This window comes from Marmota flaviventris, chromosome 12 (assembly GCF_047511675.1).
Source record: "Marmota flaviventris isolate mMarFla1 chromosome 12, mMarFla1.hap1, whole genome shotgun sequence".
NCBI classification, from domain to species: Eukaryota; Metazoa; Chordata; class Mammalia; order Rodentia; family Sciuridae; genus Marmota; species Marmota flaviventris.
Window position 1 is genome coordinate 30,327,405 of NC_092509.1, and position 14,474 is coordinate 30,341,878.

Genomic DNA, 14,474 nt, shown 5'->3' on the forward strand with positions numbered 1-14,474 from the left:
AATGGAACACATAAAAGACATGGTAGATTTGAATGACTCAGGATGCAGATGCTACCACTGTGAAATGGAACCAGTAGTTTTGTTGATTGTACTTCCTTGCTGTTTTAAAGAAAATCATGATATGGACTGTAAAAGGGTGAAGAAGTATTATTGATATCTGTTACATTATATGGAAGGTTAAAGGGAGTGGCCATTTAGGAAGAGATTTAAATATTTTAGATAAATGCAGGGTGTTTTACATAAGAGGATTCCAATTAATATAAAGGATTGTTAGAGTCATGATTTAAATACTCTTATTTCTGTTTTCTTGATTATGTGATTTTATTTTCAATATCAATCAAAAGATGATACCAGTCCCCCAAAAGACAAAGGCACGTGGAGAAAAGGCATTCCAAGCATTATGAGAAAGACATTTGAGAAAAAGCCTACTGCTACAGGAACATTTGGCGTCCGACTGGATGATTGTCCGCCAGCTCATACTAATCGGGTAGGAGACACCAACCAGCTGGGTTTCCTGATTCATTTGTAATTATAGGATCTGAGTGTAAAGCCTTTCAGATAATAGGGACTGCTTGCTCTGTTGAGCATTTTCCTCTTCATCCAGACCTTAGTTTCCACGAGTTACTCTGACCTGTATATGTCAAGTAATTTTATATATGATACTTTTTTCCAATGTATAACTCTAAAATAGAATTATTTAGTTAATAAGAGTGTGTCTGAGGGCTGGGAGTATAACCCAGTTGGTAGCCTTGCAAGCTCAAGGCCTCGTGTTCAATCCCTAGCATACCCCCCCCCCCCCCAAAAAAAAAAGTATCTAAAAGGGTCAATATGAATTTATTTTCTGTCTTTTGCATCTTACAAGTATGACAACGACCTGATTAAGTACACGTATATTTGTTTACAACTCCATGCTAAGATACATATTGTGAGTTGATTGATGCTACTCTATCCCATGTCTTCTCTTGACCTTATTCCTGTTTATTCACCTAAACTGTTTCCACATCCTTCTTAATTGTTCCTTTCCTTTCTAGATTATTTCCCTTGAGGGCCTTTTATGTTCTGTGTTGGCCTATTCATTCTCTTCCCACTCTCTCAAAAATGTCTTGTTGGTTCCATGTATTCCCAATGTCTGAATGTCTATATTTTCTATTTTAGTTTTACATAATGGCAATTTACATATTTCCTTTTGGATGAAAGGGTACTTGTAGCTGTGATATAGAACTACTATCTGAACATAAATTTTTGTGTTGTGTTGAATAAAAATGTTTATTTCTTGTTTTGCAGTATATTCCATTAATAGTTGATATATGTTGCAAATTAGTTGAAGAAAGAGGTCTCGAATATACAGGTATTTACAGAGTTCCTGGAAATAATGCAGCCATTTCAAGTATGCAAGAAGAACTCAACAAGGGAATGGCTGATATTGATATACAAGATGATGTAAGTTTGTTTATTTCTATTTGAATAACTGATCTGTTTTCCCCCCTTTGCTAATATTGACCAAAAAATACTGTATTTCTGTTTTGCTTACCTAGAAATGGCGAGATTTGAATGTGATAAGCAGTTTACTAAAATCCTTCTTCAGAAAACTCCCTGAACCTCTCTTCACAAATGGTAAGTTAACTCCCATGAAAGCTTCCAGAGGAACAGTCCACATTACAACTGTTAGAAAACCATAGACTGATGGAACCAAAAAATATATATATATTTTGTTGAAGGAAACAGGAGGTTGTGTTTAGTTATACAGTGAAAAACATAATTTCAAAAAATATTTCCATTCAGGAAAAAAATATATTTTCCTGTTCATTATTGTTTCAGTCAAAAAGTTTTCACACATAATAAGATACCATTAATAGGAAAACTTTTACAGAAATTTGAATGCTACATGGGCCACTGTAGTTGTTGGGGGGAAAACTGGACAGGCTGTGTGAACAGAAAATTTCCTTGAATTTTCTTCTATTTGTTATATGGTTTTTAAACTTCAAACTTTATCTAAAATGTAATTTGTAGACATTTACATTTCGAAGGCCAAGTTATTTGGGAATCTTCTACTTTTCATTGTGTTTAAACCTTTACAGGGTTACCTAAAGATAAATTGTTTTATTGTTCTTATTGTTGTCAGATAAATATGCTGATTTTATTGAAGCCAATCGTAAAGAAGATCCTCTAGATCGGCTGAAAACATTGAAAAGACTAGTAGGTATTATTTTTTTAGTTTGGGAGGCACAACTAAAATGCAACACTTGAATACATCATAAAATAATATGTTTCAGATCCACGATTTGCCTGAACATCATTATGAAACCCTTAAGTTTCTTTCGGCTCATCTGAAGACAGTAGCAGAAAATTCGGAAAAAAATAAGGTATGTGAAGTGCATGTTTAAGAAATGTAATTTCAGTGGCTTTAGTTTAAAAGATAGCCTATGTTGGGACCTTTTACCTTCCTTGGGACCACGGCCATTATTGGGTGTTGGCTGAGGCGGCCTCATGGGTTAGCATTTCCGTATATGTGACCTGGCTGGATTGGCGTTTGCGGGCTTTTGATTTTAGCCCCGCCTAATGGTTCAATCTGAAATCTGCCTAGGCCCCTTAGTGATAGTGACGTAACTGCCCCTTATTGGTTCTCGCTACTATCTCTTCTTAGTCCCTCCTATCACCATATAACCTTGTCCCTGACACAATAAAGTTGAGATTATTGCACCTTCACGGTTGACTCATCTCCCAACTCTGTGTGATTGTGGGCCAGGTTGAATGGCGGGCATGTTCGAGACAGTTAACCCTCTCGCTCAGCCCCGGAGACACTAGCTGGTCTAGTGCACTTCACTACCTCTGTTGGAGGGCGGTTCCGACAGCTGGTGCCACGGAGACCACAGGCTGGTCTCCCATGTACCCTTGTCGCGGGGAGCGACAATCCTTCATTGCTTCATGCCCAATTGTCAAAAATAGGTTTAGAATTCAACAAAAACTCTAAAAATACAAACTGGCTGAAGAGCACTCCTTAAATTTTTTATTTGTTCTTTTTACTTATACGTGACAGTATCATGTATTTTGATATATTATAGATACATGGAGTATAGCTTCCTGTTCTTGTGGTTGTACATAATGTAGACTTACCCTGGTTATGTATTTATATATAAACAAAGGAAAATTATGTCAAGTTTATTCCACTCTCTTCCTTATTCCCCTCCCCACCTCCTCATTGTGTGTTAGCATCCATATATCAGAGAGAATATTCAGCCTTTGGTTCTTTGGGATTTATTTCACTTAGCATGATAGTCTCTAGTTCCATCCAATTACTGGGAAATGCCATAATTTCATTTTTTTATGGCTGAGTAGTATTCCATTGTGTAATATGCAGCACATTTTCTTTATCCATTTGTCTGTTGATGGGCACCTAGGTTGTTTCCATAGCTTAGCTATTGTGAATTAAGCTGCTATAGACATTGATGTGGTTGTGTCACTATAGTATGCTTATTTAAAGTCCTTTGCATATATACTGAGGAGTCAAACAGTGGTTCCATTCCAGCTTTTCTGAGGAATCTTCGTACTGCTTTCCATAGTGGTTGTACCAATTTGCAGTCCCACCAGCAATGTATGAGTGTACCTTTCCCCCCCACATTCTCGCCAACACTTATTGTATTGTTAATTGTAATCTTGATAAATTGCCATTCTGACTAGAGTGAGATGGAATCTCAATGTAGTTTTTAGTTTGCATTTCTCTAATTGTGAGAGATGTTGAGCATTTTTTTCATATATTTGGCCTTTTGTATTTCTTCTTTGAAGTGCCTGTTCAGTTCCTTTGCCCTTATATTGATTGGGTTATTTGCTTTTTTTGTTAAGTTTTTTGAGTTCTTTCTATATTCTGCAGATTAATGCTCTGAGGTGCAGATGGCTAAGATTTTCTCCCATTCTGTAGGCTCTCTCTTCATGGTCTTGTTTCCTTTGCTGTGAAGAAGCTTTAGTAGTTTGATACAATCCCATTTATTGATTTTTGATGTTATTTCTTGTGCTCTTGTTGAGGAATTCCATTCCTAAGCCAACATGATGGAATTTGGGCCTACTTTTTCTTCTTGTAAGCACAGGATCTGTGGTCTAATGCGTAGGTCCCTGATCCACTTTGACTTGAGTTTTGTGCAGGGTGAGAGACAGGGGTTCAGTTTCATTCTATTACATATGTATTTCCAGTTTCTCCAGCACCATTTTTTGAAGAGGCTATCTTTTCTCCAATGTATGTTGATGGCGTCTTTGTCTGTATGAGATAACTATTTGTGTGGGTTTGTCTCTGAGTCTTCTATTCTATACCATGTGTCTTTGTGTCTGTTTTTGTGCTAATACCATGCCAGTTTTATTACTATTGCTCTGTAGTATAATTTAAGGTGTGGTATAAGGATGCCTCCTGTTTCACTTTTTTCCTTGAGGATTGGTTTGGTTATTCTGGGCCTCCTCTTTTTCCGTTTCTATAAAGAACATCATCAGAACCTTAATAAGAATCACATTAAATCTTTGTAGCATTTTTGGTAGTATGACCATTTTGACAATATTAATCCTGCCTATCCAAGAACATGGGAGATCTTCCCTTTTCTAAGGTTGAATAGTACTCTTAAAAGCAAAATATCTCCAAATACTAGTTGTCACTATTTTGGGGTGCTGGTGATTGAACTCAGGGGCACTCACCCACCAAGCCACATCCCCAGCCCTATTTTGCATTTTATTTAGAGACAGGGTCTCACTGAGTAGCTTAGCACCTCACTTTTGCGGAGGCTGGCTTTGAACTCGTGATCCTCCAGCCTCAGCCTCCCTAGCTGCTGGGCTTACATGCATGCGCCATCACTCCCAGCCAGTTATCACTATTTTAAAGAAGGTTATTCATGTTATATTTATCCAGCAAGAAAAATGAAAAAGAAACATTATGCTTTTTCAGCTGCATATCACCTTTTTAAGCAGGTGATGTATATACACGGTATACAGTAAAAAATAATATTTTGTTTTAAACAGGTTTTTCTCCCCCTTTTAACACCACCACATTATTAAACAACTAAATTTACTAGAATATTAATATTCATGTTCTGTTTGACTCATTTTTAAAATGTCTCTTTAGTTATTTGTTTAAATATCTAGACAAAATCCACACATTATATTTGGTGACATAATTATTCATCCTTTTCCTCAGTGATAATCGTTACAGTATTAGCAAAATGATGATTTTCTCATTTTGTGGCATTACTCCTTAAAGTTCTCCAGAAACCAACAAGACTGAGAAGAAAATAAGAGAACACCAGAAGCTAGGAATACCACTATCACTCCCTTTCTTCAGAGTGATTTCAGTTTAAGGTAGAGAATAATGTATATATTCAGGTCAGTTCAGTGGCTGTGCATGATCTGGAAGACAGTAGCGCTCAATTATAATAAGGTTGAATTATGAAATGAGCAGTATCAACCCCTATTGCCTGCAGATCCAGACGATAACAGCAGTGTCAGGCAATGTCCTAAATTGTGATAGGACTACAAAGGATTAAAAAAAATTTGCTTTGTATTTTTTTCTCTATCAAAAATAACTTTTTAGATCTAAAGTGCCAGACCTGCAAAGGGAATTTTTATATTAAAAATTTTTTTTTTTAATTTTCCACCATCATTTATTCTTTCAGATGGAACCAAGAAACCTAGCAATTGTTTTTGGTCCCACTCTAGTGCGAACATCAGAAGACAACATGACCCACATGGTCACACACATGCCCGACCAGTACAAGATTGTAGAGACACTCATCCAGCATGTAAGTTCCCTCTTCATCTCTGAGACCATTCATTTTCATGAGCAGCTGATACTTGGTAGGATAGAATTTGGTCTTTTTTCTTTGTCTAAAAAAAACTATCCTCCAAGATATAAAGTATATTTAGGGGATTATTTAATTTTTCTTTTCACCTCTTTTATTTTAAATTTTAGCATGACTGGTTTTTCACGGAAGAGGGTGCTGAAGAGCCTCTTGTAAGTATTGTGCAGCAGCATTTGCACTCAGTTATTTTCATTTGGGACTCAAGATCCTGATGCTACAACAGTGTCAACCTCCTGCTTTGTATGCTATTGCCCGCTTTGCATCCTGGAAGCAGGTCTCTAGCTCCTTAGTCTCTGATCATATGAAGCTTTTTTTGCAGTTAATGATGTATAACCAATATAAAAATGTTAAGCATAAGTGCTCCTTCAGTAATATATCTTTTACTAAAATGTTGTTTGAATTTTAAAATATCTTTGAAGAGATGATGAAGAGATCTTTGTTTGTTAACCATAGACCTCAGTGCAGGAGGAAAACACAGTAGACTCCCAGCCAGTGCCAAACATAGATCATTTACTCACCAACATTGGAAGGACAGGAGTCTCCCCTGGAGATGTATCAGGTAACTCTTGCCTAGGCAATATTGTGTTCTAGGTTAAAAGCTACATTCTTATAACATGAAAGAACAAATCAGTCATGAGTAACGATTCACTATGATTTTATTCTTTTTCTTTTTTTCCTTTCTACTAATAAATAATCTTCCTTTTCTGATTGATCTTAATTATCTTCCAGTGCCTATAATGCCATTGACAATGCATGGAGTTGTAATGTTTGTCAGAATGGAAATATGAGGGAAATGAGCATGCAAACCACTGTTTTGTTCTTTTTTTTTTTTTTTTAATTCACAGTTTCCATGTAATAGTCATCACAAGGTAAAACAGATTTATGCTACTGAATATGTGGTTGCTGTGATGGCAGAAAGTATGATCTAGACTGTATATGTAGTTCTTATTCCTGACCTAGAAGTTCTGTTTAAGAGCAGCAAGTTACATGTGTCAAACTGCTAATGGACACCATTCTCAAGTACAGTGTATTATCTGTCACTATAGATATCACAGTAAAAGTCAATCTCTTTGACCTTTATTTTCTTCTTTTCCTATTGCCACCCTAATGCTTGGTTAAGTATTAGTTTTTATAGGCTCTTTTGATGAAAAGTTTCTCCTGCCAGACTGTTGCACTAATCTAGCATGTTGTTTCACACAATGTTCTCCCTTTGTCTCTAGTTCTTGTTTTAGTCCTAAAGGGTTTTTTCAGCACTTACTGACACAGGCAAATCTATACTGATGTTGAACAGGCGAAATGGGAGGAGTCTATCACACGGTAATGTCACTAGTGGATTCTGTGATGTCCCTGATGGACAGCTGGAACTGTAGAAAGAAGGAGGATTGTTGTCCACACTGTAGCTGCCTTGTCTGCAGAAACCCCCGATTCTTGTAAATGCAAACACAGTTGATCTGTGGTGTAAAGTTTCTCTTAAGAATATTGTAAAACAGATCAATACTACTTTCTTAAAAGTTTTTTGCTGTTTCTTGTTATTTCTGAAGCAGACCCTGAGGAGAAATAGCATGGTATGGTCTACCAGTTCTTAAAGTCATAAAGCATTTAGCCATGTGTTAAAAGGGGTGTGGCATGGGGCTCAGCTCATTAATTTTGAAAATCAATTTCCCAGAAGTTGAAAGATAAAATTTCAAAATTTGTATTATTCTAAATAGTGCTAGCCCCGTTCTACCCTCTTTATAATTGTATAATCTGAGTTTTTGCCAGACAGTAAAATTATGGTCTTCATTTTTCCATTTCCATAATAGCGTCTGTTAATAGATAATTATAAAACTGGTAGCAATTTAACCAAACTAGTCAAAAAGATCCCTGACATGAAACTGGGGTCTGAAGCCCAAAAATCAACATTATCTAATAAAAACCAAAGTGACCTGATAGCAGGATTATCCTAATGCCTCTTTTTGTATCCATATGCATACAGTATATGCTTATAATATTTAAGTCTGACAAAAATAAACAAATATACCAATATGAGTGTTTCAATTGGTAGCTAGGAGAGCCAACGATCTTAAAAGTTCTACATTGTGTATCAGTTTCAGATACAGGATGTGGTACATGATATAATTCTTAAAAGGTCTTCAAGCTTCTTTATTGCTAAATTTAATATTTAGAAAATAAACATTAGTATTTCTGTTTTTGTTTAGTACAGGGCTCCTTTGCCATTCCTATCATTGAGCTGGTTCTGCCTACAATTCACAGCATCCTTTCATGGCGGTGGCTTTCTGTGGTGCAGCTTGCATCTTTGTGAGCTCTGACTATCCACTGTGTTCTCTTGTTTTGAGTTTTGCTTTCACATTTGTTCTGTGCCTGTCTTCATAAGTTTTGCATTGTTTGTTGAAAGCAGGAAAGATTGGCTAATACTGACCATGTTTTATTTAACTTCTCAGATTCAGCCACTAGTGACTCAACAAAATCTAAGGTAAATTATCTTTTTTTGTTTTATACAGTTTAGGAATATTTGGGGGTTGGAGGAGGGGATTGCTTTCAGGCTGATGTTATAAGCCAGAACAATAAATTCTAATGAATAGAAAAATTAGTCTTAAACTAGTACCGAGTTGTGAGTCAGAAAACTTTCCAGAGTTATTCCAACACATACAGAATTGGAGAGAATGGTATGAGGTACTCCTTATCCATCATCAACAATTACCACCACAAGCCAGTCCTGCTGCTTCTGTGATGACATGATATCATTTTATCTGTAAATAACTTTATTAGCATTATGAACTTCTGTTATTACTATACATTGTTATAGAAAATGCATATATTTTTGCCATTTTGGCTTTATTGTTAGTATTTTTACATAATTTTTATTCTATTGATAGTAACACCAAATTAAAATTTTTTTTTTTTTGAGCAGTTTATATGAAATTCTTATGTAGCATTCTTAGAAAGTGTTTTGGGGTTGTGGCCTCCGTGGTAAAGTGCTCTCCTAGCATGTGCAGGCCTTGATTGGGTTCGATCCTCAGCACCACATAAAAATAAACAAATGGAATAAAGGTATTGTGTGCAACTGAAAAATATTTTTAAAAAAAGTTTTTTGAATCACTGTGTAGACTGCTGAGACAATAGCAACTAGAATTGTATGATTTCTAACAGAAGTCTGTTTTTATCACCAGTATCACTTAGGACTTTCACCATCTTTGTGCTCCTACTGTTTATTTTTAAAAACTTGAAACCTACAGAGAAGTTAGAATAACACCCAACCCTTTTACCTAAATTAATGACAGTATAATTATACTCAGGATACTGACATTAGAATACATTATTATCTAATGTACATTTTTCTACACAAAGAATTTTCTTCCATTTCCCTATCTAGATGCAGTCAGGTTTTATTCCTTATAATTCATTGTTCTAGATTAATAAAGGTCTAAAGGGACATGGCAGTTTCCAAAAGTTTTTGCCAGAAGAAAGGATTTGTTTGAAATATCTGCCTTTAACATGTTCCTTCACCTGTCTCTTCATCTAAGTGGTAGTCTGCCATACCCTAAATGTAGTGGGTGTCCAAATGCTGTAACTACTTCGACCACTTTCTCAATTGTAAAAAAAAAAAAGAAGTAGTAGTCTAGTCCCTTGCCTCAACACATTTAAAGATTTGCTTCTCCCATAAACAATGAAATTGAGATGTTTAAAAGTGGATCAATCACTTGTTCAGTGTTCTATACAACAAGCTAGAGGATGGAACATCAGGTCTCCTAATTCAGAGCCCAATCACAACCATTATTCCCTGTAGTCTTCATCAGAGTGTGAGAAAATGTGAGTAACCATTTAGAATGTAATGGGTATTTAGGAAATCCTTTATAACATGAAAACAAAATCCTATTAATCTGTGATTTGATCCTTTTTAATATAGAAGCCTTGTTAAAAGACCTCATTTTCTCAGTTTCACTTGTCTAAAATTTTTATTGCAAGAGAAATATAATTTCTGATCCATTACTCAGCATACTTCCTGCCTCCCTATCTTGTTGTGTGCTAAAACAAGAATGTATTGACCCTTGTCCCCAGCCATTCCCTTAGCGTACAGACATTATGAACAAACTAAATAGTTGTAGAAAGAACCTATTATACATAAAAGATGACTTTACCAATAATGGTACATTTAAATGATTCCATGATAAAGATCAAAGATCCTTTGACCTTATGTTATTTGAAATTTTCCAATTGTGTTGTTACCATTAAATAAATGAAGGCATTTCTAACCTGGTCTACCTAAGGCAAATACCTGAAGATTCAATCTGGCTGAACCAGTGGAAATCTAGTTGGCTTATACGATACTGTCATGGATCTGTCATATGTAGTCTGTAGTTGGAAAATTGATTTCACCATAAAATGTTAATGGCCTATTACAGTAATATTATATTCAATTTTGTTAGAACATTATTTAATTATTAAACCTGTGTTCCAGATGAAAGAAGCAGGGAAAGTCAGTTACAGGAAAATTATTAAGAATCAGGAGAGCTAGTTGCCTCTCAAATACATCTGTCTTTCAGGGAAAACTCTTGTGTTGAGTTATGACTTGACAAATAAATACAACCAGGCAAGAGATGGGATTGGTGGTTAAATAAAAATTTGTCTTTGGCTAAGTTTAAAAGGGGGTATAAAAAACAAATTACAATCAGCATGGTTCTTTTGTTCACAATCTTATTTCTCTGGTTGCTTCCCAGGGTTCTTGGGGATCTGGAAAGGATCAGTATAGCAGAGAACTGCTTGTGTCCTCCATCTTTGCAGCCGCTAGTCGCAAGAGGAAAAAGCCAAAAGAAAAAGCACAACCCAGTAGCTCAGAAGACGAATTGGACAATGTATTTTTTAAGAAGGAAAATGTGGAACAGTGTCACAATGACATTAAAGAAGAGTCCAAAAAGGAAAGTGAGACAATAGGCAGAAAACAAAGGCTCATCATTGCCAAAGAAAACAGTTCTAAGACAGACAGCACAACAAAAGATGATAAGACATCTCTACGAAAAGGGAGCACGCCATCTGAAGAACCCTCCCCACCACACAGTTCCAAACATAACAGGTCGCCAACTCTTAGCAGTCGCTTTACTATCCTGAAAGAGAGCTCTAAATCACTTCTCTCACAAAAGTCCTCCCATTTTGAAGAGACAGGGTCTGACTCTGGCACTTTGCTTAGCACATCTTCCCAGGCTTCTCTGGCAAGGTTTTCTACCAAGAAATCCACCAGTCCAGAACCTAAACATTGTGAGTTTTTGGCCAATGTTGGCACCATCACCTCAGATTATTCCACTACATCATCAACTATGTACTTGACTAGCCTCGACTCCAGTCGACTAAGCCCTGAAGTGCAATCTGTGGCAGAAAGCAAGGGAGATGAGGCTGATGATGAGAGAAGCGAACTGATAAGTGAGGGGCGGCCTGTGGAGACAGACAGTGAGAGCGAGTTTCCTGTCTTCCCCACAGCTTTGACTTCCGAGAGGGTTTTCCGAGGAAAACTGCAAGAGGTTACTAAGACAAGCCGTAGAAACTCAGAAGGAAGTGAAGTAAGTTGTACCGAGGGAAGTTTAACACCAAGTTTAGATAGCCGGAGACAACTCTTTAGTTCACATAAACTTATTGAATGTGATACACTATCCAGAAAAAAGTCTGCAAGATTCAAGTCAGACAGTGGAAGTCTAGGAGATACCAAGAGCGAGAAAGAAACACCTTCAATAACCAAAGTGTTTGATGTCATGAAAAAAGGAAAATCAACTGGGAGTCTACTAACACCAACCAGAAGTGAATCAGAAAAGCCAGAACCCACTTGGAAAACGAAAATAGCAGATCGACTCAAGCTGAGACCCAGAGCACCTGCAGATGATATGTTTGGAGTAGGGAATCAAAAAACAAATGCCGAAACTGCTAAAAGGAAAAACATCAAGCGCAGACACACACTAGGAGGACACAGAGATGCTACTGAAATCAGCGTTTTGAATTTCTGGAAAGCACATGAGCAGAGTGGGGAGAGAGAATCTGAACTTTCAGCTGTGAATCGATTAAAACCAAAATGCTCAGCCCAGGACCTCTCAATCTCAGACTGGCTTGCCAGGGAGCGCCTACGCACGAGCACATCTGACCTTAGCAGAGGAGAAACCGGAGACCCCCAGCTGGAGAACCCTGGCACATCAGAAACACCCAGGACCGAGACAACTTGGTCTTTTCAGTCTGACACTGGCAGTTCTTCTAGTACTTTGGCTTCAACAAATAGGCCACATCTTTCCATACCACCACAGTTACCTGACCAAATAAATGGAGAAAACTTCCAGAACATGAGCCAAAATGCTAGTTCTGCAACTAATGCCCATCCTCATAAACTGTCTGAAACCCCAGGGAGTAAAGCACAGTTTCATCCCTGTCTTTAAACTTGGGGTATGTCCACTCTAGCAAATAAAAAGCTACTGTTACACGTTTCAGTAACTCTGTAAATATTTTCTTGTACCAGAATTGTTATTATGCAGCCTTCATTTGGGCTGGTTTCATCATTTTGCACTGTGAAATAACTTTACAGTGCATTACTACAGCCAGAAGAACACATATATATTTAAAAATATATTGGATAGTTGTATACAAATGAGCAAGGTATTTGTTGCAACTCACTACATAGTATATACCCCGAATTACTGAAGAAAATCGCTGACATTAGTATGCAGCAAATTTGTTCTTTTGGTTTCATCACTAACAAAAGTGCCTCATCATAAAATACATTTGATTTTTAGGGTGCCATATTGTTAAAATTAGATAACTTACATTAAATAAATGAATGCGTTTTATTGGTAATAAATTTCATTACATTTACCAGTTTTAACACAGGTGGATACAGAACTTCCATTCTTTAGTCATTCCAGGTGGATCTGAGTTTTATATTCAAACTTTTAATACAGTTTTTGAGTTTTGTGTGACTTGAATTTTTAATCTTTCTGTAAAATACGTAACTTAAATGAACATATTATATGTGTATCTTTTCTTCAGATACCAGATTTGATATAAATGTTGTAACATAGGTGTGTAGATAGTGGATCCTGGATGGAACTGGCTTCTTTATTGAGAAGAATATAATTCTGCATGAGGACCTAATGATCCAAACCTGTGTCATGCCTGTGTGCATACCCAATTAAACACTGGAAATAAAAATTGTTTTGGTGAACTTTGCATGGTTTCTGTTTTTAAATGTTACCATTTATATAACTAATTAGCCCTAACTTTTTAAAAAATTACCTACTACATTTATACATTCCATCTCTTTATTGCTGTGGCTGGCAGCAATCCCTTATAAATACTTATATTAGCTTAACCTCACTTCCATATACATATTTAACTTTTCTTAAAGAACTTTGAAAAGAACATGAGTTCTGGAGTTATTTGACTCAATTCTTCTTAAACAGTTTGTCCAATTTACATCTCACTGTTTACATCTCGTAAACAATGACAATATTCCTACCCCACTTAAGGGGACTTACTAGATTTAAATGGGACACCATTCCAAATATAGTGTTTGCCACACACTAGTTGCAAAACAGATTAGAGCTATTCATAGAAATAATGATCACAGAAAATCTCAGAATGTTAAGGCTGAGAAGGACCTTAAAACTCATAGAATTCAGAGTCTCAACTCTCTGAGACCCAACAATCCTATTCTAAAAAGATTCTGAAATTCTTTATCATGAATCATAGTTAATGCATCCACATCCAAGTTTGGATATATTCAACATACTTTGTGATATAGATCGATTCCCTTACTACAAAAGGAAAAGAGTTTGTAACATTTCAATATGCAAACAAACATTCAGGCACAACTACATTATAAAAACAATGAAGGGGGTCAGATGTTTCAGATAGATGGATCGATTGATTGATCACAAGGCAGTAATCAAATGGAGGTATACCATGAACCTCTTAAACAGGCCTTGGCAGATAGTAGAGGCCTGAGAAAAACAGCACACTTTTGCTTAGCTTACATGGAAAAGTTGGTATTATTAAAACCATCAAAGACTTTTCAGGGGCTGGAGTTGTGGCTCAGCAGTAGAGCACTCACCTAGCACGTGAGAGGCCCTGGGTTCGATCCTCAGCACCACATAAAAATAAATGTAAATATTGTGTCCAACTACAACTAAAAAATAAATATTTAAATTAGAAAAAAACTTCCATACATTTAAAAAGTTAGATGCAGGCTCAATTATATTTCATTCATTCTGCTCTACGTGTAATATACTTTTCTGTTTGGATTTTGTTGGCTGTGCATTTTTTAACTTCCTGAGATGATGATTGCTTAGGTTGTTGGTTTTCTAGTCCCATTTTCTACTATCTACTATAGGCTGTATACTGTATTTTATTAATTTTAAAACATTTTTTAGTTTCCATTCTGATTTTCTGAATTACTTGGATGTATGTTTAATTTCCATACATTTAAAGGCTTTCTAATTACACTAATGACTAGCATGATGCTACTTGGTCACTGAACATATTTTCAGGCATTTGAAATTGAGACATTAATTTTGATCCAGTATATGATCAGTTTTGAGAAATGTTCCATATCTACATGGAAAGGATATGTATTGTGTCATCATTGGGGTCTACGTTAGATTGATTAGATCAAAT

General features: G+C 36.2%; 1 protein-coding gene across 3 annotated transcripts in view; it reads left to right on the forward strand.

Annotated features, from left to right (window-relative positions):
- Arhgap21 (Rho GTPase activating protein 21) overlaps window positions 1-13,023 on the forward strand; it is a 133,022-nt gene extending 119,999 nt beyond the window's left edge. For all 3 annotated transcript variants that reach the window (XM_071599828.1, XM_071599830.1, XM_071599829.1), the window contains exons 16-25: window positions 345-487; window positions 1,285-1,440; window positions 1,536-1,614; window positions 2,123-2,196; window positions 2,274-2,363; window positions 5,646-5,771; window positions 5,942-5,983; window positions 6,285-6,390; window positions 8,273-8,304; window positions 10,550-13,023. In XM_071599828.1, coding sequence (XP_071455929.1) covers window positions 345-487; window positions 1,285-1,440; window positions 1,536-1,614; window positions 2,123-2,196; window positions 2,274-2,363; window positions 5,646-5,771; window positions 5,942-5,983; window positions 6,285-6,390; window positions 8,273-8,304; window positions 10,550-12,241 — 2,540 coding nt within the window. In that variant the 3' untranslated portion in view covers window positions 12,242-13,023. The remainder of the gene's footprint in view (window positions 1-344; window positions 488-1,284; window positions 1,441-1,535; window positions 1,615-2,122; window positions 2,197-2,273; window positions 2,364-5,645; window positions 5,772-5,941; window positions 5,984-6,284; window positions 6,391-8,272; window positions 8,305-10,549) is intronic.
- Window positions 13,024-14,474: the final 1,451 nt, after the last annotated feature.